Consider the following 18,253-nt stretch of genomic DNA (forward strand, 5'->3'; position numbering starts at 1 on the left):
TTGAGATTTGTGTCTTTAGGAGATAAAATCAACAATCTATTTAAAGGTCACACATTAAATTAAATCCACGTCACCATGTTCCTCTAACTCGAACATGTGTTTCTAGTATGTGTACAAACCCTCCAATGATGAGAAAAGTCCATCCTCTCTGTCTTTTGTCTGCTCCACTTCAGAAAATGTGTGCTCAAACAGACTGTTAGGAGATTTTCCCTTCATGACATCACAAAGGGCAGTAACCCCTCCCCCAGGTGGGGTGACACTCCCACAGCTCTGTGGTGTGTGTTCTGCCCTCTGAGTTTGCATTCTCACCGTAAACAATAGGACATGAAGCGAGAAAGACAGAGACACCCAGCCCTTCCAGAGAGGGGCTTAAATGTAATATTTCTGGTAAAAAGAAAAGGCCAAATTTACAGAGACCAGGGGTGTGTCCAGAGGGGGGAGGGGGGCATGGACATGGACATATCCTGTCTCTCTACAGCTGTCCTATCCAATAACCAATCTAAAGATTTGTGCACACTGTCGAACATGCAATAGACTTAATTGCCAATGAATGTTTTTTTTGCAAGTTAAACATCGTTAAGAGTTTGCATGCAGTTTTTCTTGCATCAGACCTTTAAATTGTGACTGCACATCTATGATTTAGAGTCCTGAAAAGTATAAAACTAATATGTCAGCTATAGTTTCCAATCAAAACTGTGTTGCATTAAACTCTTTGACGTGGTAGGGAAACATCCTGTCCTAACAAAAAACATGTGGAATGGACACAGCTGTGCGCATGATGGATCTCCAGCAATGTTTATTCAAGGGGAGGGAGCTGGAAACCTGTAGAAGCTTCAGCAGGTTCAGGGAACTCTCGCATGATGCGGGTGACAACTCAAGACGGGATGACCCCAAACCTGCTCACATCTCTGCATCACCTGCATGAAATGAACGTAGCCACCTCCTCGAAGTGCATTGCTGGGAAATATGGAGAACGTAAATTTCAAAAACCGTGGTTATTTGTCTAAAATTAAACAAGCCTCGCCTACCATCCAGGGACGTCCTCCATCCTCTCCTGAACCTCACTGTCCTCGTCATCAGCTGTCTCAGAACTCGCTGCCTCTGCTAACGAACTGATACGACTCTGGACCTCTGTGGTCATGGTCTACGTGAGGGTCTACAGGAGACTCTGGATGAGAGAAGTCCCCCCCCCCCCCCCTCCCCCCCACTTCTTCCAGATCGATGAAAACATGTGAACACTGCTTCCTCCTGACTCTCAGTATAGTTTTGAACCCCTAAAATCAGACAAGCTCTCACTCCTGCAGGAGAAAAGAAACAGACAAAGAACGCGTCCCAACAAGAATGTTTTTATTTTATTGACTTCATCTCAGTTTACAGGAAGACAGTCGTATTGCAAAGACAGAACCGGATACGAGTTCTAGTGCTGTGATCATCTACTCACTAAAACTGCGCCAAAGTCATGATGAGGCTGTGAGACGTGAGCGGACAGAGAGACATCGGAGCTGCACCACAACAACACGGCACGTCAGAGCTGGGGGGGGGGGGGCGGGAGTAGTAGTAGTAAGAAGTAGCTTTCATCACACTGAAACCCACAAAACAAATCCATAATGAGACCAATCACCTCTTGTAAGGCTGCTTTCCCACCTACTGAAAACGTCCTGATATTATGTGTGAACACAAACAGCTGAATGTTTCTCTCTTCAGCCGGAGTTTCTCCTGCAGCCTCCTCGTATTTATTCTGCAGAAAGTCAGAGTGAGCTGATGAGAGAACGCAGCAGGATATAATCAGTAGAATTCACCTGGAGCGAGTGGGAGGGGGTGGTGACGTTTATTCCCTGTGATCGCTGCACGACCACAGACTGTCTGCACGCCACCTCTACCATCTCCGTGCTCTAATGAACCTGCTGCATTATGTTTCCTGTTCTCCAGTATGTTCTTCTCCACTCTTTAGTTCAGATTGAGATTCTGTTCAACTACACGTAGCACTGATGCAAAGACAAATATTCTCATTATAGCGTCATATAGAGGACTCTGTTTCCTCGTCTGCAACTACTGTGCGTACTTTACGTCAGGCCTTACCTCAGGAGACCACGCCCCCCCCCCCCTCCTACTGTCTGACAGGGATAGTCTCCTGCTGTTAGCATGTGTGAACAGGTCAGGAGAATACCCGCAGCAGTCCCCCTGAAATGATCTAGATGTGTTCAGGTGTGCAATATGTGGAAGCCGTCTATCGGAGCGGCTCAGTCAGTGTGGAGTGACGTGTCTTCTTTTCTATTTTAATAAAATATCTTTTTACAGACGTTATATTTTCATTTTCACGTTGCAGAGTTTTTGTGATCTGGAGTTCGATTCAGATGCGTTTGTTAAATTCCTGCTGCAAGATCAAAACCTGAGCTGTGACAGATGGCTTCTAGACCAGATGTTAGTTATATGAAGTTTAGGTATTTTTTTTCATGACTAACAACGAATAAAATAACAGATATTTTATCGTTCAGATGCCTTAAGATTCCAAATTCTGAAGTTTAGCATCCAATCTGAAGCGTGCTGCACAGCCTGCAACACCAAGCTTTACTGTCTGGACTCCTGGGTCAAACTATCAGATGACACTTCATTATTAATTTGCTGGTTCTTGTTTATTACATTTCGTTGAGGGGGGGAGGGAGGGGGGGGACATCAGTCTCCCTCCTCGGCGACTGTGAGGATGTGCAGAAGGATTGTTGTTTGAACGATGAGGTGATGAACAGGCCGCGTGTTCTCCTCTTAATGCATCATGTGACCGCCCCCCTCACACACACACACACACACACACACACACACACACACACACACACACACTCACACACACACACACACACACACACACTTGCACACACACACAAACACACACACACAGCTGTGGGACAGTGTGTGTGAGTCCTTTGTTCTGAGTCAGGAGCTCCTGATGAGCTCAGAGATTGTCACAAGATGTATTCATTATCATGTTGATCCAGGAGCGCGCTCCACGCCGTTTATGTAAGCGTTGGCTGTGTTGATGTGACCCTCTGTCAGGCGTGTGTGTGTGTGAGTGTGTGTGTGTGTGTGTGACTATGGGATAAAGAGACATGTTGTGTGCAGCTACACGGCGTCTACAGCGAGCTACGGCTTGTGACGGAAGAAACGGGTTTACACGACACGAGTTCATGCAGATTTATGTCACTAAACGCTCATTCCTGTGCGTGATCCAAAGCTGCTTTTTTTCTTCAAATTCTTCAGGATGAGAGAAAGGAACAGATCACTTTCAGCTTTAGAGTAAAAACATTGAGGCCACGATATTTCACTAAAAGTGGCAGTTTAGAAGCGGAGCTCTCGTCTGACGTCAGGAATCCTCACACTCATTTGTGTCCTCATGCTTTGCTTTTTTTTCTGCTCCTGAATGTGGTCAAATGTACACGACGTTAACAGCGATACAAACACAATACACTGAATAGAAAGAAGTTATTCCCCGCGCTCAGCGAGCAGCCGTCCTCCTCTGATGTGACACTCACAGTCATGTTGTCCTGACGTGTTTTAAAAAACGTTTAAACCAAGACGATTTCACTTTATCTTTGTAGATGTGATCATCACTACGGAGGCGTTTTGCATTCACACGAGAAAATATGGAAATCAGGGAGAGTGAGAACGGGGAAAAGAGCCACAGGTCGGATTCAACCCCAGTTGTTTGCCTCGAGGTCTACAGCCTCTATACAGGGGGACCTCAGCTCCAGCTCTCAGCCTGTCTTTAGGTTGACTGAAAGTTAGGCTCAGACAGCATTTCCAGCATGGAGACCGCCATCGATGGGACTCCAGCGCCCCCCTGCAGGAAGAGACGGGTGATGTCACTCAGACTTCATGCTTTCTGTTTTGTTAATTCAGCAGATTTTCTCGTGTGAATGCAAAACGCTCATAAATCTCTGCACATTGAAATCTGTTCTTTAAAACGATGTTTGCCCTCTCGTCCCTCCAGATAATTATTCTCCGTGTGGTTACAAGTGGATTGTCTTTAAAAAGACGTTATATTTAACCCATTCCTGTTCGTTCACACTTTGATGTCGAGTGGAGCCGCTCGCCGTGACGTCAGAGGAGAACAGCGGCCGTGTGAAAACGGTTAACGGTTCAGATTTCGAGTTCCATGATGTCTCACCATGGCGATATTCACTCGGGGACAAAATGCAAGAAATTGTGCTACGGCATAAAAACTCCACATCACAACATTTTACGTTTCTTTTTGTCCCTTTTTCACGTTTTTTTTTTTCTATCGTGAAGCCGCTTCGATATTTTCGTACATTTTGAGCTACTCGTCATGCAGGTTAAAAAGGTGATTTTTTTTTTAGTTTGTTTGAGATTCAGTTGAAAATGTGAAGATTATTTTTTCTCTTTTTAAAATTAAATACAAACAGAACTTTTGGCGTAAAGGTTCAAAGAAATTCGGATCAATCAGAACCAAACGTAACGTGTTTACAAAAAGTCTCTGAGTCGAGAAGTCGAGACGAAGAACAAAGACATCTGAGCTCCTGATTTCCACATACTCTGCACGCCGCGGCCTGTCAGCCACGGTTTTGACGGCACGCGCCATGTCCCACTCAGTCTGTTAGGGTTAGCGTGAGCGGGGCCCGCGGCGCTCGCTGTGGAAACAGGAGCGATGACTAGAGTGGCAGCAGACAGCGGCGTGGCACTGACAGACCACGGCGTGCACGGAGTATGTGGAGCCACATGAGCAGCCAATCAGACGACAGGAATCAAGACGATAAAAAAAGAAAACAAAGAAAAAAAACTGCTTCACATAAAAAAACAGAAAAAAAAGATTTGAGTCTTTTTAGATTCAAATAAATAAAAAAATTCAAAATGAAAAGAATCCGTAGGGCGTGGTGTCCTACGAACAGAATGTCAAACACGCTCACACGTTGTTACACATGAAACACTGAAAAGCTCCGCTCGGGTGTTTTTATCTTACAGGGTCCTCGAACTGTTCGAGTTTTCTTTGAGACAAAAATACAAATCCTGTGTCCGTCGGTGCCGTTCAGAAAGCGTCCTTCCTGACGAGGTCACACGGCTAACATGCTAACACCTCCGTGTCTCCGCTTGCTTTTTTTGCTGGAAGTATTGCTTTAAGAAAAACATTTTGGTCTTGGTTCAGGAGGGATTTAGTGACAGAATCTGTAATGGGAAACATTTCGTCTGTTCTCAAACATCGCAATCAAAGTGTGGAAGTTTTTTTTTTGTTTTTTTTTAGACTGGCGCCTGGTTTGTTCCAGGAACGTCTTCCGCGGCGCTCTTCCTTTCTGAACTCATCGTCTGTTTCTATTCGTGCATGCACATCTTTGCGGTTGAAGAGAGAGAGGTATAAAAGTGTGTCCAGGTGAGTCTGTGACGTCATGAACGTCATGAACGTTCACACACAGATTTCGATGGGCGTGGCCACAAGCATGCGGCCGCCCGGCGATCCGTTCTCTCTCGGCATTCGGTCGTAGCTGTTGGTGGACGACACGGAGCTGTTGGTGGAGACGGACACAAAATGATGGCCGCCGCCTGGCTCCATCAGCCCGCCTTTAGCCCCGACTCCACTTCCTCGCTCCACCCCCACAGGAGACATGGGGGAGAGCGGGGACAAAGTCTGCTGCTTCATCCTCTCCACAAGGAGCTCCTCGTCTTCCTCGCCGGACGACGATGACGTGATCGTACCATCCACCTCTCCCCGTACGCCTCCACCTCCACCTCCTCCGCCGCCGCCGACCCTCTCCCCAACGCCACCACTGTTGCTGTTGCTGTTGGTGTTGCTGTTGCCGTGGTTGTTGCTGTTGCCGTGGTTATTGTTGTTGTTCTCGGCGTCCAGCATCCAGGAGTGGCTGAAGTATCCGAACACTTCTTTTACGGAGCAGCGGCGGTCCTGCTCCACGGAGAGCAGCCGGCGGAACATGCGGAGCGCCTGCTCGGTGAAGCGCCTCCACTGCGATGGCACCGTGTTGGTCCGCCTCCTCTGCCAGCGGATGAACTCCTGGTAGAAGGAGTCTGACGGCAGAGCTTTCTCCCAGGGGAAGTTTCCCGTCAGCATGCAGAAGAGCAGCACGCCGAACGCCCACACGTCCGTGCTGTAGTCCACGCAGAAACCTTCGTGGCGAGAAACGTCACAGAGCTCGGGGGCCGTGTAGGGGATGGTGCCGCTCACCTGGAGAGGGAAACCGACAGTTTTAACAACAGCAAAGGGATCAGGTAACGACTTTGACCAGCAGAGGGCAGGACTCCAGGAAGTGGGTCGAAGAAAACGACATTTGAATTACAGAGACATCATGACGCAGACGTTTCAATAAAATATTTCCTGCCTCTCTACAGCTCTCCTATCCACTAAAGTAATAAAGGCCCAAAAATAACTTAAACAAAAGAAGAACAAATTCATAAAACATCACCTGAGTATTTTTTACATCTAAATAGTTTTATTTCATTCTAATCCGGATGACAGGTTTTCCTCATCAGGCCCAGGTGGAGGAAACAGGTGAGAATCAGAGAAACTGGACAGAGGGGTCACTCACCCGTTTGACCGGTGAGCCGGCGCGGCGAGTCATGCCGAAGTCGGACAGCTTGACTTTGCGGCACTCTCGGTCGAAGATGAGGATGTTCTCAGGTTTGATGTCTCTGTGGACCAGCTTCTTACAGTGCAGGTAATCCAGGGCGATGGCCACCTGGTGCACGCAGCGCTTTGCTACCGCCTCAGGTAGACCCACCTGAAGGAATGGAGGGGAAACCAGAGGTTAACCGTACGGGTCACAAAAAGCTCGTAGAAAATCCCTCCAGATGAAAATGTGAATCTTTCTGTGATCATACCACCGAGGTGAAAGCTTAAACGAAGCTCTCTGTCGATGAGGTGAAATACTTTTACTCCCTTTAAATGCCATTTAAAAAGAAAAACGTCAAACACCTGCAGAGGAGGTCTGACTCTGAACACTACTCTCTGATTGGTCTAACTTTCAGTTTTCAGGAACGTAAAGAGACTGTTTTTGTTCTTTTCTCTGACGTTAACATCCAAAAGAAGACGAAGCAGAGTGCGAGGTCAGCGGGATCACCTGGGGAGGAATGATATCGAAGAGGTCTCCTGCCAGGGCGTACTCCTGAGCGAACACGTAGTACTCGTCGGTCTCGAAGGCGATGCCGAACATGTTGATGATGAACGGGCAGGGCGACAGGTAGAGCGAGATGCTGTACTCCCGCAGGAACGACTTCAGCTTGGTCGTCTTCTTCTTCAGGAACTTCAGCGCCATTTTTGTACCTGTAGGGTCCAAAGTCAAATGAGTTAACCTCTTTTATTGTTTAGTTTCTATATCTGAGGTTTTCCCTGTGCGTCCCCTCACCTCGGATCTTGTGGATGACCAGGTCCACCTTGCCGTAGGTGCCCTTGCCCAGCTCGCGGATCACCTCGTAGTACTTGTTGACCTCCAGCCTCTCCAGGTTCTGGGCTGCGATCAGCTGCAGCTCGTCCAGGATGTCCATATTGGCTCGAGACACCAGCGGAGAGGAACTCATTGTGGGGACGGATTCAGGGAAGGACCGCAGGAAGAAACTGGGGAGCAGACGCTGAGGAAGGGCGAGAGCAGCAGCGGCTAACACCTGGTGAGACTGTGCAGAAGAAAACAGGTTTTTACAATGTGCACACTTTTATTATTCTTTTGTCTGTCACTGTTTCACCTGTAGGGGGGGCTGTTGTAACAAATCATTTGAGATTTCATCTAAAGATAGAGTCAGCAGCTTGTTCCAGCAAAATAAAATACAGACTGATCCTAAAGTAAAGTTGCTCCATCGTCCCTTCTGGGCCTCTGTACATGTGTGCTGGTGACTGTGTCTGCAGAGACTCTGTCCTCTGACTGGATTTTACTGTTCTGCTTTGTTCTGGCTGACTCGGCACGTTTCTGGGCGGAGCTGGTGTGTTTCCTCCAGCCAATGAGAGTGCGCTGAAACAGAGAGACAAACCTGTGTCTCCTACAGGAGCATAAACCAACTCTTGGTCATTCTACCTGTGATGGTTATGACATCATCGTGAATAATCAAATCCACTGTTGAGCTGTATTTCCTTGCATGCTGAGTGACCGTCCACGCTGTGCTCTCTGTGGAGAACGTGGTGGAGATGTATTTGTTCTTTTCAAACAGCATGCTCCAGTTCTTCTGTTACTTTTGACAAATGACCAAATACTGGGTGTGTAGGACTTCTGTTGTTGTTGCCGTGGTATCAAACAGCTCTCGATATCGTTTGATTTTTACTAGAATCATATCGAAGTTTAAAATCCTCATACTGTGACGACACGAGAACAAATACATAAAAAGAGAGCGAATATGAATATGAACGAATATGTTCAGAGCGTCCATCATCCCGTCATCTGAGAACATGCTGACACACAGATCAGACATGTACACAGGAGTGTGTGTGTGTGTGTGTGTGTGTGTGTGTGTGTGTGTGTGTGTGTGGTCTTTGCGTCGTCGATGGTGCAGCTCACAGTCTCCTCTGATCTGCAGCGAGATCGTTTCTGAAAATGCTAATTATCTGCAGTGAAGGCGCAAGTAATTCTAAATGCTACTTGCCGAGGGGGGATGCCAGGGAGGGCTGTAAACTGAGTCACACACACACACACACACACACACACACACACACACACACACACACACACACACACACAAACAGCCGATAACAGTCCTTTTGAGCAGATCCTTTTCCTGCTGCAGTGTGATTATTCTTAGTGATTTTTTCTTCCTGAGCAACGAGACCTGCCAAGTCCTGACCCGTGCTATAGATCCAGGAACACGTGGAAGAAATATAAGCACTGAAAACACACACACACACACACACACACACACACACACACACACACACACACACACACACACACACACACACAGACACACAGAGACACACACACACTCATTACATAACCCGAGGAGCTGGAAAGCAGCCTCTCCGTCCCCAAGCACACACTCATGAATCTGCTCGCTTGCATTTGGACAGCGGCCATATTGACAGTCTCTTCTTCATCAACAACACAAATAAACACACAACATAAATCTGTGTGAATGACGAGAATCTCTCTCTCTCTGCTGTTTCAACATGAACATAAGACGAGAATCAAAGAACCTGAAGCGAGTGTGTAAAGCCACCAGCTATCAATCAAAGAAACACAACAACACACGACTTTGAGTACCTTGTCATCCTCACCACAGGAACTATCTGCTTTCTGTGGGAGTGTTTTATATGTGTGTGTGTGTGTGTGTGTGTGTGTGTGTGTGTGTGTGTGTGTGTGTGTGTGTGTGTGTGTGTGTGTGTGTGTGTGTGTGTCTGTCTGTGTGTGTGTGTGTGTCTGTGTGTGTGTGTGTGTGTGTCTGTGTATGTGTGAAGCAGACAGGAGGATGACACCAGAAGGTGAGGAGGGGTGAGTCAGCTTAGGTGAAAAATGGCAGTGCATAGAGGATGTACTGTTTCCCTCTCTGGCTTAAATAAAAGCCCTCAGGAACATGTAACACACACATACACATACACATACACATACACACACACACACACACACACACACACACACACACACACACACACACACACACACACACACACACACACACACACAAACACACACACACACACACACAAACACACACACACAAACACATATACACACACAAACACACACATATACACACACACAAACACATATACACACACAAACACACACATATACACACAAACACACACACATAGACGAACGCAGAGAGGTGTAAACAGAGTCAAGAGTCAGAGTAAGTGAATGTCGCCTCACGTCTTGGACATAAAGTTGCACTAGAACACACAGCAGAGACTACAGCCGACAGCCAACCACCACGTACGTTCTACTGATGTGTGAGAGGAAATAACTCTCCATGCCAGTAGGCGGCGGTAGTCTGTTGTTATGATACGAGAAGACCATTTTCACCCCGCTGTCGGTCACCACTCGTGTTATAGGTAGCCTACTAATGGAGAATAATGTCTGATAAAAAGTTGAAAATGGCGCTGGCGTTGTCAGCCCTTGGTCTTTTCGTGGAAAAAGAAAAGAAGAGGCGGAGGAGACACATAAGAAGAAACTGCACTAATGGGTGAAAGAATGGATACTACAGCGGTATGCTCAAGGGGCTTTCCTGAACCTGTGATGAGAGCAGGAGAAAAATGAAACCTCCCAACAGCCAATCAGAGAGATCCCTCTCACCGACCACGCCTACGCTGACCGACGCCGATTCAACGACAGAGGTAGCGACGGAGCCAGACACAAAAAACTAGGGTGACAATCGCTCACCGACAGTCCTAGTAGCGCTCTCCTTGGTGTGTCAGGGCCTTCAGGACAAGTTGACGGGGTTGTTTGCTCCACTGATCTTAACAACAGTAGAGACAATGTCGGGGGTTAACTGGCTTCTCACTGTGCCCCTTTTGTGTTAATAACAACCTCTCACCCACCTGGAGGAGGGGTTACTGCCCTTTGTGATGTCATGAAGGGAAAATCTCCACGCAGCCTGTTTGAGCACACATTTTCTGAAAAGTGGAGCAGGCAAAAGATGGAGAGGATGGACTTTTCTCATAATTGGGGGGGTTTGTAGACAGACTAGAGACACATATTAGAGTTAGACACAAGCACGGCGCTACACAGGGGCTAGGGGGCGCTATAGCCCCAGCACCCCGGTTAAACCCCCTTACGTATGTCTGCTTTTATTTGCAAAAAGGGAACCTAAAAAGCATTTCTGAATTCATGAAATTCAACATATTAGTCAAGCTCCCCCTAAGCAAAAGCTATACAAACATGGTGAAGCATCATGTCCTCTGAATACCTGTGTGTGTGTGTGTGTGTGTGTGTGTGTGTGTGTGAACCATGCACAGAGCTGCATCAGTGTTTATATAGAAACAGCTTTAGACTCAGCATGAGTCACAGATCAGGGTAAATGTGTGTCTGCTGCGTCACACACATTCTCTCTCTCTCTCTCTCGCTCGCTGATAATAATAGACGTAACACAGCCAGCTGTATTTCACAAACAGCTCACAGCCTCAGTAGAAACAACTGCAGAGCCACTGATTGGATAGAATCCCAGCAGGGCTGAAATCTGATTTGACGAGCACACTGTCCTAAAATAATACAATACTTAGACGTGCAGGTTATCTAGACTACAGGTGAGTGAGCGTGTGTGTGTGTGTGTGTGTGTGTGTGTGTGTGTGTGTGTGTGTGTGTGTGAAATTCACAGGAACGTTACGGTTAACCGGTGTGACGGTGTAAAGAGTGACCGTGTTAACTGGAGAATCAGCCGAATGGGTCTGTGGTTGTCATAGTTACAGATTTATATAATCCCTGTTTCTGACATCACAATTAAAAAAACTCAACTAAGCATCAGTCGTTAGGACGCTCTCTGTCTTCAACGTCTGCTGGAACTACAACGCCAGCAGACGGTGTTATCGTAAAAAACAACGAAAAGAACTTCATGTTTGTACAAAGTCAATAGATCAGAGTTCTTAAGAAACCACAATGACGTAGGGCGCACTCACACGAGGCAATTAGTACCGTGTCCGATACACCGTGCTAAGACCCGGTTTGGCGTGGAGGACAGCTGGGGACGGGGGAGGGGAGATAGTCGAGCTTTGGCATGATACTGGGAAACTGACCTAGTGGTAATGCATCCTTCCAAAACTTTTACACACATGTCTGTGTTGAACATCTACAAACTTTAAAAATGACCGCTCATCATCAGTGACTAACGGGTTAAAGGCAGCGTGCTCAGCTCAGGTTACCGATCATTTCACTTATTTTACGATAAACAAAGAATAATCTGGATTCTGTGTATAGATACACATCAGGTGGGAGGTTATCTGGTTTCTGTTTGTAGTGTAATCATCATGAAGTATTTCAGCGCCTCGCCTGTACAGAAGAAAACGGTTCATGTGGAGAACAAAAGAAGTGAAGATTGTAACTCAGCAAACAGATATCTAGATATCTGCATGAACGTGATGCTAACATCCCGTATTCTGCTGCTAATCTAACTGTTAGCAAAGACACAAAGTGGGAGGTCAGCTGTGGCTCAGTGGTAGAGTCGTCTCTCAACTGGAAGGTCGGGGGTTCGATTCCAGCTCCTGCAGACACATGTCCGATGTGTCCTTGGGCAAGACACTTAACCCCAAGTTGCTCCCTCTGCTTTATCAGCAGCGTATGAATTTGTATGAATGGATGAGTTAATACTGATGGATTCTTCACACAGCGGCCTCTACCATCAGTGTGTGAATGTGTAGGTGTGACCTGCCGTGTAAAAGACTTTCGAGTCGTCAGATTTACCATTTCATGTAACAGGAAGTCTTAGCTGGACGTCCTCACTCTGCTGCAGAGATGAGGAGAGGAATCAGCATTTAAGCACTTCTGGTTCCATTGTCTCGAAGTCTGCGGGATTTTAGAAGCTTTTTCCACGTCCTACAGAAGTCGGTTGCTAACAACGAGCTAACTAGGACAGCAGAGATTGTCACATTAGACGTCATTAAGGTGTACGTGGAAACTCATCCGCTGGTTGGAAGCTTCGTGGTGGTGACATTGAAGTCAGCAGACCGCGGTGTTGTTCTTTATAGCCTAACGTTAGCTTTTTACTTCCTCTGACTGCGATTACAGAAAAGATTAAAGTCGAGTTCATTAGTGAAGATTATGAATTATATTATTGATGAACAAAACAGGTCATGTACTTTGTTTCACCACAGAGTTTATTGTCGGCAATAATCCAAAAACCCACAAAATAAACCGTCTGTGTTTTGTCGAGGGAGTTAGCGCGATGCTAACTTCAAAAAGACGTCATCCTGCAGCTCTTTACAGCTCGAGCAATTCTTCCCCAACATCTGTGAAGACACGTACTGATAAAAACAGAGATGAATACGGCCCAGGGTGTTAGAGATGTCTGAAGTCTGTAAATGTCTCCACAAGGATTTATTTAAGACTTCCATTCTCCTCAGACGACGGCCGTCACTGCATCACAATGTTAAACTTGGATTTCATTCTAATTCAAATCAAACACTTTCACCTTCCACTACGCTCTGCCAATGAAAGGCGTCTGTCCCAGTCTCTAACTACACTCTTCTCCTCTGTCGCCCCCCGGTGGTGGAACAAACTACCAAACTCCATTCATTCTGCAGTGTCCCTTTGCACCTTTAAGAAAAAGCTAAAGACCCAGCTCTTTATGAACACCTACAACCTTCATGATGACGATGATGATGATATTTAGGATGGTTTTGATGTTGATTAGAACTCTCAAGAACAGCTGTTGTGCTCTGCCTCTGGTCCTTTCCTGTCAGTACCCCTGGTCACTTCCTGTCAGCACCCCTGGTCACTTCCTGTCAGCACCTGTGCTTTGAATATGGTCATTTCTGCCTTTGGTCACTTCCTTTCAGCACATCTGGTCACTTCCTGTCAGCACCTCTGGTCACGAGTCATCATGTTTGACAATGAAAATCTGTCTGAGTTGGTGACGTCATCTGCCCGATAAAGAACTCTGAATCAGTCCTTAGGTGACGTTGGCATTACATTGATTTGGAACAACAACTAAACATCTGCTACTGACATCATTACATGGCACGATGTCGATGTACTTTTTGAATCTATTAATGATTAATATCACGGATTGTATCGTTTTCAAAACGTGAGTATTGAAATGTTGACGTCCTGCACACACAGCTACACCTCACACAGGCTGTCAGGTGCAGCGTTTTGAAAACACACACCAAATACGTCATGTTCCTCTCAACTGACCACAAATCCAGCCCCACCCCTTCCTCCTCCCTCCCTCCACTGACTCTCTGAGCCACCAGCTCCATCCCTCTGTGGAATCAGAGCCACGACCGGAGGCTGCAGCCAAATAAATCCCAGACCGCTTATGCAACCACCAGCGGCATTCAGCGAGCCAAGGAGCCGATCACAGCCACATCTACCCCCCCCTCATACCCCGTAACCCCCACCCCCTCTGCTGCAGCCATCGTGACCTCTAACCATTGGAGACCCGCCATCGTCATCCTCCTTCATCCTCAGGAGTGTGTGTTTAAATCATAGTCAAAAACGCCCAAAACACACACTCCTGTCTCCTGCACATTCAAATGTTTGCCCACACAGCGTTTGATTTTCTAACAGAACACGGCATGATCAGAAGTACACACACACACACACACACACACACACACACAGAAACACACACACACACAGAAACACACACACACACACAGAAACACACACACACACACACAGAATCAAAGTGTTTGTGATCATCAGAGAGAAAAATAATGAGAGAGAAAACAGAGAGAGAGCAACACAATGACAACGACTGTTCAGAAGCAGAGTGCCAGAAACGGAGTGTGTGTGTGTGTGTGTGTGTGTGTGTGTGTGTGTGTGTGTGTGTGTGTGTGTGTGTGTGTGTGTGTGTGTGTGTGTGTGTGTGTGTGTGTGTTTGGAAAGGTAACGAGTGTGTTGCTCGTTCCTGCAGCAGCACCTACTGACATAAATCCTACGTGTGTAACACGTTTACCGCTCACAATAAAAGTGAGAACTGAACCTCAAACCTTGGAGCTCCAAGCGGCTCGAGTCAGGAACTTTTAACGGCCTTAAGCCACATTCAGTCCGTCTCATTGGTCCACGTTTAAAGGTTCAGTCCACTCATTTTGTCCATGAAAACATGGATGCACGAATGGAGGCTTTATAGTCAAGATAGCTGGTGCCTCATGCTTCGTGCTAAACTAAGCTAATCCCCTTCCAGTTCTAACTTCATACGTCCCATTTCAGGGTCTGCATCCTTCCAAGGGCGCATTTGACGATCGTGTACGTCCTGACGTGTTCGAGGCTGATCTATTTTAAAGGTTCCTATAATGCGTCCTTGTCAGCTCAGCAAACGGTCAGCGTCCTTCATGACCTCAAAACATCCCACAAACGATGAGGCGCCAATTTGAACAAGCTAGTAAACCCTGAGTCGGCTGAGCTGTCGTTCATAAAGTTAATTTACAGAATCGTTCCACATTTTAAAGAATTGAATCCTAATTCTTTCCTCTCTTTACGTAGACGACTTATGAAACAGGGTTACCGTAACGTGTGTGGTATAAGACACACTTTTAATAGTTTTTTTTTATCTTAAAGGTCGCCTGCTGACCAACAAACCAGTATAATACGTAGAGACGTGCTGTCATGAGTCCCGACTGACGGTTCAGCCGCCACCACCACAGTGCACGCACATTTTTTTAATCAATAAAAACTGAGACCACTTCTTCTTATCTTTCCTCCGTCAGGACGAGGTCGCCATGGTGCCTTTAAATCAAACAGCGGTTTACTATTCGGTACATAAAGCTCGTGGAGTTTCTGCTTTGATTGAAAAGAGTTCTCAGTTAACGACACGTGATCAGAGGACGTGGGCGAGGTGACTCGCAGAACGCAGGTTATGGGTAGCTAGCAGGGTTACAAAGTCCCCCTGGTGGACACAGATGGTACTGAACGAGCTGCACAGCTGCTCACTAACTGACTGCTGATGAACACAAATCATCACAGGAAGACACTTTAGACCCTTTTCACCTCTGAGTGACCTCGAGCACTGACGGAGACTGAAACACCGGTGCCCCTCTATTACATATGTTACGGTAGTTATTCAACCTTTCTGTGGTTTACGTTAAAATAACAATGATTGTATCTTTTTTAAAACATGTGACATCCTAAACATTCTGACAACCCTAACCCAGAACTTCCACCAGATACGTGTGCATTGAGTGTGTATTTTACAGATTCACTCGTGACAGCAAGAGATAATATGATGTACATGGTATGAAACTTTATAAACACACAAACAAACACAGACGGTCATTATTCTGAATCGTTAAAACAGAGTATTTTATTCTGAAAATTAACGGGATGTTTTATTGTTGTTTCGGTGTCTGACTTCCCGCTTGTTCTTTTCTGTGCTAAATTGATGCGAGTCCTGCGAGTCCTGCGAGTCCTGCGTATCTGCTGCGAAGGGTACCGGACTGACTGGCTCACAAACTTTTAACCAAAGCACTGGACCAAAATGTGCTAATTTTGCAATGACAGTAGGAGACCTCCCTAAGGGGGCCCCACCTGACAGCACTCACTCTCGTTACCCTACGAAACGTTTCATGCATTGTTGCTGTGAAAACCAAAATTTGTTGATGAAAGTCAACAAAGTCAAATGAAGGGAGATGATCTGTCTACAGGAGAGGAAAAAGAAGAAGAGGAGTATGCGTCGGGACGATGGCGGACATGATGGTGATGAACGCCGGTTAGCGGGCCCCCTAATGGATTTTTGTCTCGGGCCCCAACAGACTCCTGAAGCGCCACAGCCTGACCCTGAGCGTGATGTGAGCTTCACCGTGTGAAGACGATGAACTGAGACACCGTCATCAAACGTTATTCATGTCAGTTTATATTTTATTCATGAATCTGAACTCTGATAGGACGAGAACAAGTCGAGCCCAAGTTATCGCCGCTGCCAGCGAGACACACCAGCGCATCTCAGTGACCTACATTATGACTCATCATGATGTGAGAGAGAGTGTGTGTGTGTGTGTGTGTGTGTGTGTGTGTGTGCGTGCGTGTGTGTGTGTGTGTGTGTGTGTGTGCGTGCGTGTGTGTGTGTGTGTGTGTGTGTGTGAGGCTCTGAATACAAACAGGAAGAGAAGATTCCTTTGAAAAAAAGAGTAAATCAGCGTCGCTCCAACATGACATTTATATATTTATTATTGAAACAAACAGAATTATGATAAAAGGACTTGAGCTTGTACATTTAACCACTCAAAGCGCTTTATTTATCACAGAACAGAGTTAACAACATCAATATAATGCAATCTTTACCTGTCTGATACCATGGCACCCAAAACAGAAGTCCTGACACACAATGTGGACTTTATCGTTTCTAATGTTCAGATATTTCAGACTAAGTCGTGCACATCGTCTTCATTTCTGAAACCAGGTAACAACGGACCCCATTCGTCTCGTAGACACCGTCTGATGAAGAACAAGCGTCTATCAGATCAAACTATCAAACACCTCACACTGAGGCCTGATGGGCCCTGAACGCGTCACGTGCAGGAGGATGTAAACACTCTGCTCTTATTATCCACCACCTGACGTCCTGTAGAGCTACGTCACGTTACATCCACCTGCAGTGTGTCCTCAGACTGCACCCACACTCAGGAGGATCAGTGTCCAACACACACACACACACACACACACACACACACACACACACACACACACACACACACACAGATGCAGATGCAGATGCAGATGCATGGTGGAGGTTTGATCAATAACTAATTTTAATTGTCTATAATATTGTAAACAATCTAAAATGTTAACAAGCTGCATATGTGCTGTTTGATTAATAGGATGCCACACACACACACACACACACACACACACACACACACACACACACACACACACACACAGAACAGGCCTTTTGTAAAACGAACCACATTGATCTCTGTGTAATGCATAGGCCTACATTGTGACATTGTGACACATAAGGTTGCTCCAACTCTGTGATTGGGTGAGTGTGATGCGGGTGAGTTAGGGTGCAGGTGAGGATACAAGGAGTCGGGTTTTTTTTTTTTCGGTACTCACCCGTCAGTGGGTTCCCACAGGGGGGCCGTGGATTCCGCCCTGTGAGCCCGGGCTGCAGCTGAACACACCGCGGGGTCTGAGCGCATACTAAAGCCAGGAGAGTCGCGAGGAGCGCCGGGTGTCTGAGAGCCGAGAGCAGCCTCCGAGCAGCCGAGAGACGAGGGATGTGGAGCCGAGCATCCTGCAGCCTCCTCCGGCTCTGCGTCCTATTGTCTCCGCAACGCTCCGTCCTCTAGGATGAGAGGAGAGGGGATGAGGAGGGGAGGAGGGAAGCGGGAGGAGGGGAGGAGGGAAGGAGGAGGAGGAGGAGGAGGGGAGTCAGCAGAGGAGAGGAGCACCAGTAGTGAGCCAAGGAAGAGGAGGGGGGAGAAAAACCCTCCCCCTCATCTCTGCTCTGGCCAATTGCAGCGCAGCTCCGCCGGGAGCCGCCGCTGCTCCTGTCTCCGTACAGAATATGATGCATTCAGGGACAGTGCGAAACGCCATGAACAGCGTCTCATGCTGAATAAGAGATTGTGCTGTAGGTCTGTTTGTTTTTAAAAGTGTGAATATTTTAATGTTATGTCCAGCAGGGTCAGCTCCACTGGTAGTAAAAATGAGTCTGACTGTATTGA

At 46.7% G+C, this 18,253-nt stretch overlaps 1 protein-coding gene across 1 annotated transcript; it reads right to left on the reverse strand.

The window, feature by feature from the left end:
• Positions 1–1,330: 1,330 nt before the first annotated feature.
• On the reverse strand, positions 1,331–17,986 carry bsk146 (brain specific kinase 146). The gene is made up of 5 exons (XM_020640042.3): positions 17,640–17,986; positions 7,359–7,623; positions 7,074–7,276; positions 6,543–6,734; positions 1,331–6,181 (listed from the first exon to the last, which is right to left on the reverse strand). Exons 2-5 carry the CDS (start codon positions 7,528–7,530, stop codon positions 5,408–5,410), a joined length of 1,341 nt encoding a protein of 446 aa, XP_020495698.1. The 5' UTR covers positions 7,531–7,623; positions 17,640–17,986; the 3' UTR covers positions 1,331–5,407.
• Positions 17,987–18,253: the final 267 nt, after the last annotated feature.

This window comes from Labrus bergylta, chromosome 21, assembly GCF_963930695.1.
Source record: "Labrus bergylta chromosome 21, fLabBer1.1, whole genome shotgun sequence".
NCBI lineage: Eukaryota > Metazoa > Chordata > Actinopteri > Labriformes > Labridae > Labrus > Labrus bergylta.